Source organism: Branchiostoma floridae, chromosome 7 (genome assembly GCF_000003815.2).
Source record: "Branchiostoma floridae strain S238N-H82 chromosome 7, Bfl_VNyyK, whole genome shotgun sequence".
Taxonomy (NCBI): Eukaryota; Metazoa; Chordata; class Leptocardii; order Amphioxiformes; family Branchiostomatidae; genus Branchiostoma; species Branchiostoma floridae.
The window spans coordinates 5,656,258-5,662,257 of NC_049985.1; the positions used below are offsets into that span (position 1 = coordinate 5,656,258).

Here is a 6,000-nt window from a genome sequence, read left to right on the forward strand (position 1 = left end):
CTTTTAAGGTTCAACGTCTTTCTTTTTTTATTACAAACTGGCGGCGGGGTTTTTGGTAAACTGTGCAGTGTTTTCAGTTGACGTGTCTGTACATGTCACCAGTTGCCAATCCTTTTGTGGATGCGTCCATGTTATATCATCCTTAGGTATGGTGTCCGGATCCAGGTATGTACTACAAAGGCGGAGGAACAGTTGGCGAAAAGGCCAAAGTTGTTAGGGGAAAGCAGATGATGTTTAATGTATCCTTATCCTGCATATTCCATTCAGGAAACGATATGTACATAGCCAGTAGCCACTATAGTGCTATAGGTGGCGCTTCGAAGGGGTTACATGGGACCCCGACGCCTAAAAGCGATCCTTTTTTAACGTCCACTAGTGTTTAGAAAATTTTTAAAAAGGTCATTCAAAAATTTATTTTGAAGACGCCTGAACCTGTTTAGGAACGCTGTAACTCTAATGTCATGTAACGTTATATTTTCACATTTGTACAAGTCAAACTGAAACACCCTATTAGAGCCTAATCTGCAGTACCGCTCCCGGCCGTCTCCAGAAAAGTGCCCAAAACGACCGTGAAATTGCCAAAGTTCTGTCTTTTCTGGAATGGAAAATCGCGGAAGGCTCTCAAGGAGTTTTGAGGCTCATTTAACAAAGCTTTGGAAAATGCGACTTCTTGAACTAAAGAATGATAACGCTAATATTTGATTTCTTTCACAAAAAAACGGGATATATTATTAATGACACGTTTCAATTGCATTTTAATTGACGATAGTCATGTCCTGTATGTAGTCATGTTCTGAAGGGTTACCACAAAGTTTCGATCATTTTTCGTGAAAGAATGCGTTCGTTAATGCAACAGTTCTTTTGTTCATCTATCAATATATCTGATTCTCTTGCAATGCTGTAAAGTGTGTGGAATATTGAAAAGTGCAATATGATTTTGAGCGCCAGGAGGAGCCGATTGATGACAGGAATCCTTGTGACATCGAATTCTGTGGCATTTCTCCAGTTTATTCAGCAACATATTCAACATCCTACACTCAACACGTGCGATATGAACATGCGAACAAAAATCTGAATACCATGAATGGTATCTGTGAATATGAAAATATCACTACGAAATAGCCTTCAATTCAGTCTCTCTGTACAATAAACGAACTTCAACCTCGGCATGCCAAGTTATGCACTAAAAGTAACATGATAATATTACATTATATACATATATGAAGGTATATTTCGATTGTCTGTTAAAATAACGGAAAAGAATTGGTCGATTCTACAATTTTGATCAAATAATATGTAGCAGGTACACCAAATCAGGTAGCAGGTACTATGTATAAAATATTTTGTATATTCAAAGGTAATGATAAGATTGCGTCAGCCAAGTTAATACAAATCATAAACTAAACTCTGCCTATCAGCTTCAGCCAGCCTAGTACACATTCCCTTCTAGGCAATATCTACAGTATAACGTTATATGTACAGGTTCAATGTACAATGTGTGGACTTAACCTACCTTTTACAACGCACGATTAAGGAAAGTTCAACATCGTGTACTACAGGTTTGTATTACTCATCTATAGATTAGTGTAGATTAAGGCTATGATGTGCACAGGGTGAATGTATCATCATTTCACATCAGTTGCTTGTAACGTTAACTTCAGCTGTTCAGTAAATACATGTGTACATGCCAGTAGCTTGGTACTTTAGACTGCCATCAGTTTCATAAATTCTTGGTCCTTAGACATCACGACGTGAAATGTTAGCGATAGGACATGATTATGAAAAGAGGTGGCTAGAGGGGAAGTTGAATTTGAGACTGTGTGTACCAAGTTGCAGACTTTCTTTTATCAGACGCTTTTTTGACGTACATCTTCCTGTTCAGCATTGATTCTATACTTCACAAATGTGGTTCATACTGTATCATTTACATCTTTCTTCTGACGGTACTTTGGCAAACACTGTTAAATTGTTCAATTTCATGATAACATATTTATTAACAATTGCCAGGCAAAAATGTGTCAAAATGGTCATACAGACTCATTCCAACCTCAAACTCATCATGAAAGGGCATCAAATGTCTTTTGGGATGATGAAGTCATAGAATGCTACACTGAAATACCGTTCTTGCTGGTCACATTCAGGCTCAAGCCGCAAGCATAAGGATTACGGCCATTTTGGAACTACTACTGACAGAGATTGAATGTGATTTTGCATTTCCAAATATTTCAGACACAACCATTTTGGGCAGAAGTACGATGGGTTTGAATCTGCCAATCAGGCATCAGTATCATGATGATGTATCAGGTCATGACCGCTAGTTGTTACAGTAGCCGTGGTGCCTGTGTTGTTGAAAACAACACCAGGGTCTGGACCAACGGACCGATTCCTGGTCCACCTCTTCCAGAATACTATGAAGATGGTGAAACCAATGAGGACAGCAACAGTCACTGCAGTAGCGATGAGGGCAATGAGAACAGACAGGGAGAGACTTGGATCAAGTTCAGGCTCTTGGGACGGCAAATGATGAACAAGAACAGATAGGGAGAAAGTGGGAGAAGATACAAGGTAGCTGTTGTCCGTCGGATGGATTGAAGTACCAGTGGTATCTGTATATGTAGAAAGAGGTGAAGCGATTGTCGTGGGCACATTCACACGGGCATCAGGTAGGGAGGAAATGGGAGAAGATACAAGGTAGCTACTAGTATTGTCCGTGGGATGGGTTGAAGTACCAGTTCCAGTGGTATCTGTATATGTAGAAAGAGGAGACGCGATTGTCGTGGGCACATTCAACTGGGCATCAAGTAGGGAGAAAGTGGGAGAAGGTTCAAGGTAGCTGTTGTCCGTAGGGTAGGTTGAAGTACCTGGTCCAGTGGTATCTGTATATGTGGAAAGAGGTGAAGAGATCGTCGTGGGCACATTCAACTGGACATTAACAGATAGTGTGGCAGATGTGGAGCCAGCATGATTTGCTGCAGTACAGACATACGGACCAGCATCTGCTGCAGTAACATTGGTTATGGTGATGGTACCATTCACTCCCACAGTCACCCTCCCTTCTGACTCAACACTCACAGTCAGCCCAGATGGAAGAATGACTGTGATGTCGGGTGAGGGAATTCCTGAAGCCTGACAGGCCAATTGAACAGTCGGCTCCTGCACAAATGTGTTATCGTCACCCCTGTGAAAGCTTAGAATGCTTGGTTCTACACAGATCAGATCTTCGGGATTGATATCGCTTAATTTTTGCCCTTGTAAGTTGACTGGTTGAGAACAAATAATCTGACGTTCAAATGAGTGAGACCCACTCATCCTAAGCCTGAAGGCCGCCACCCTACAGTCGCATTGCCAAGGATTGTTTTGGATATTCAATAGAGAGATGGGTGACAACTCGGCATACAATTGGGAGGGCAGAGTCGCTATCTGGTTGTCGCGCAGATTTAACATGACTAGTTGTGGCAGATTGGAGAAAGAACCAGGGCGAATGTCGGTTATTTTGTTGTTGGACAGAGACAATCTTTGTAGCTGTGGTAGATTTGAGAAAGTGCCTGAAAGAATGTTGGTTAGTTGGTTGTGATATAGTAATAAATGTTGTAGTTGTGGTAGATTTAAAAACGTTCCGGGATAAATATTAGTTATTTTGTTGTGCTGCAGTTGCAGGGAACGGAGCTGTGGCATGCTTGAGAACGCATCAGCATGAATGTTAGCTATCTTGTTGTTGTACAGTTGCAATCTTTGCAGCTGTGGTAGATTTGAGAAAGTGCCTGGAAGAATGTTGGTTAGTTGGTTGTCATGAAGAAACAACTTTTGGAGCTGTAGTAGACCTGAAAACACACCAGGTTCAATGCTGTTTATTTGGTTCTTCTGCAAGTGCAGCCATTGGAGCTGTGACAAACCAGAGAATACATCAGCCTGGATGTTAGCTATTTTGTTGTTGTGCAGACTTAAACTTTGAAGCTGTATTAGATTGGAGAATGTGGCAGACTGGATGTAGGTAATTCGGTTGGAGGACAGATCTAGATGAATCAGACTCCTATATCTTAAGAATGCATAAGGAGTCATGGTTGTGATGACATTTCCTCTCAGGTAAAGCTTAGTGATATTTCTAGGCAGATACTGAGGAACGCTGCTGAGGTTTTTATTGCTACAGGAGCAGTCTAATGGGCAACTTGTGTTGCAGGCTGCTGTCTGCTTGGCTTCCTTTAAGACGATGAGGAACAGAACCAGTAGTCTCTTAAGCTTGCCGCACATTTTGTCTGTAAGAGAAGGGAGTGAATGTATGTGATTACAATCGGATGGTCATTTTGTATACTAGGTGCCCCTTAACTTTTTTTGTAGATTATGGATTACCAATGCAACTGGTCACAAAGTTGATACCAAACCTAGCTAAACAGCTAAAGAAAGCTGGGGGAAGAAAAAAATGTCTTTTATTGGTCACAAAGTTGATACCAAACCTAGCTAAACAGTTAAAGAAAGCTGAGGGAAGAAAGATTGTCTTTTATCAAACGCATATAGTAACTCAAGGTATTTGTGATGTAACGCTTCATCACTAAACGAAAACAAAACATAGTATAGATTCTGCCAAAAACGTAAGCATTAATTCCTGGGAAGTTAAGTCCTTTTACATACCCTATCATGTATTGCGTTCTCCAGCTGAATGTTGTGTAGATGCAGTTGACAGATTCTTCTGTGTGTATCGAGTTGCGTTGGTTCGTCAAGCCAGCCAGGACCTCCACTTTTCAACGAATCATTCTTCCAGTTGGCTACCTACAATGTACCAAAGATACACAAATTCACGCACACTCATGTAACGTTATATGCTACTTTTCAGCATAAAAAGATACACTAAGATCAGGTTACTAGCTTACACCTTTCACAAGTTTGGAATTACCATCACTTACCACTAGTAAAGCATGGCACATTCATCATTAATATGCAAATTAGGTCCTTATTTGCATAATTGGTTTCTTAATGTTTTCCGTATGCCATAAATTACATAAGCCTTATATATTGAAATCCTACATTTGAAAACACTAGAATTATATATCTTCCTCATTAGGTATGGAATCTTAGTCCGAATGTGCATAATTTTCAAAAAATTATGCATGATTTATAATTTATATGTAATATTCCATCTTTGCTCTCTTATTACCCTTGTAGTTATCATCCTTGTAAAGCCGTGCCTGCAGTTCCAGAAAAAATTGCTAGCGGTGACTTTGAAAGAAGCATATAACGTTATCGGCCACTTCTTCCGTACAAGAAAAGCGATATGCTACACAAAAAATCAAGACCATTGCATGTTCACTATAAAAGATACGAAAATAACATAACAAACATACAAACACACACACACATATGTACACACACACACACACGCGAGCACGCGCGCGCGCGCACGCACTCACACACACATGTAACAGCACTGGGAAAACACACACAATGGTCCCACATGCATAAATACATGCATAAGCGCAGATACACACACAGACACACTGATGTACAAAATCATATGTAGTGGAAAGTTGCGCACACACACACATCTGCACACACACACACACAGCCATCCCAGCAGTGCACATTGAATAGGAAAGCCGATTCTCTAATGACTCGGATACAAAATAAAGATTACATTTATTATATTTCATTACTATTGTAAGGGTTACGGTACTTTTCAACCTGGTGCACAGCTGTCATCACAAGGTGTCACCCAACGGGCGAACCTGCTAAAATCGCCCGAATCCCTAGTGCAGTACTCTCCAAGCAGAGGTTAGGCTCCGATAGAAAAAAATAGACAAAATAGAAAGCCCAATAAAAACGACCCCCCCCCCCAAAAAAAAAACACGTTAAAAACAGCCGGAGTCTAACCTCTGCTTGGAGAGTACTAGTGCAGGACGACGGCCGTGCTTTGACCGAAAATGCCCATTTGGAGCTCATCGACACGTCACCGAGCTTAGTTCTTGATTGGTGACGAGGACTTTACCCGGACACAACATCGGGTCCTGC

At 40.9% G+C, this 6,000-nt stretch overlaps 1 protein-coding gene across 1 annotated transcript; it reads right to left on the reverse strand.

Moving 5' to 3' along the window:
* Window positions 1-1,026: 1,026 nt before the first annotated feature.
* LOC118418940 (leucine-rich repeat-containing protein 24-like) lies at window positions 1,027-4,231 on the reverse strand. The gene has a single exon (XM_035825082.1). The coding sequence runs from the start codon at window positions 4,057-4,059 to the stop codon at window positions 2,275-2,277; it is 1,785 nt and encodes a 594-aa protein (XP_035680975.1). The 5' UTR covers window positions 4,060-4,231; the 3' UTR covers window positions 1,027-2,274.
* Window positions 4,232-6,000: the final 1,769 nt, after the last annotated feature.

Bases quoted from the DNA above. Each gene is read 5' to 3' on its own strand.
- LOC118418940 (XM_035825082.1), bottom strand. From the start codon at position 4,059: ATGACTCCTTATGCATTCTTAAGATATAGGAGTCTGATTCATCTAGAT.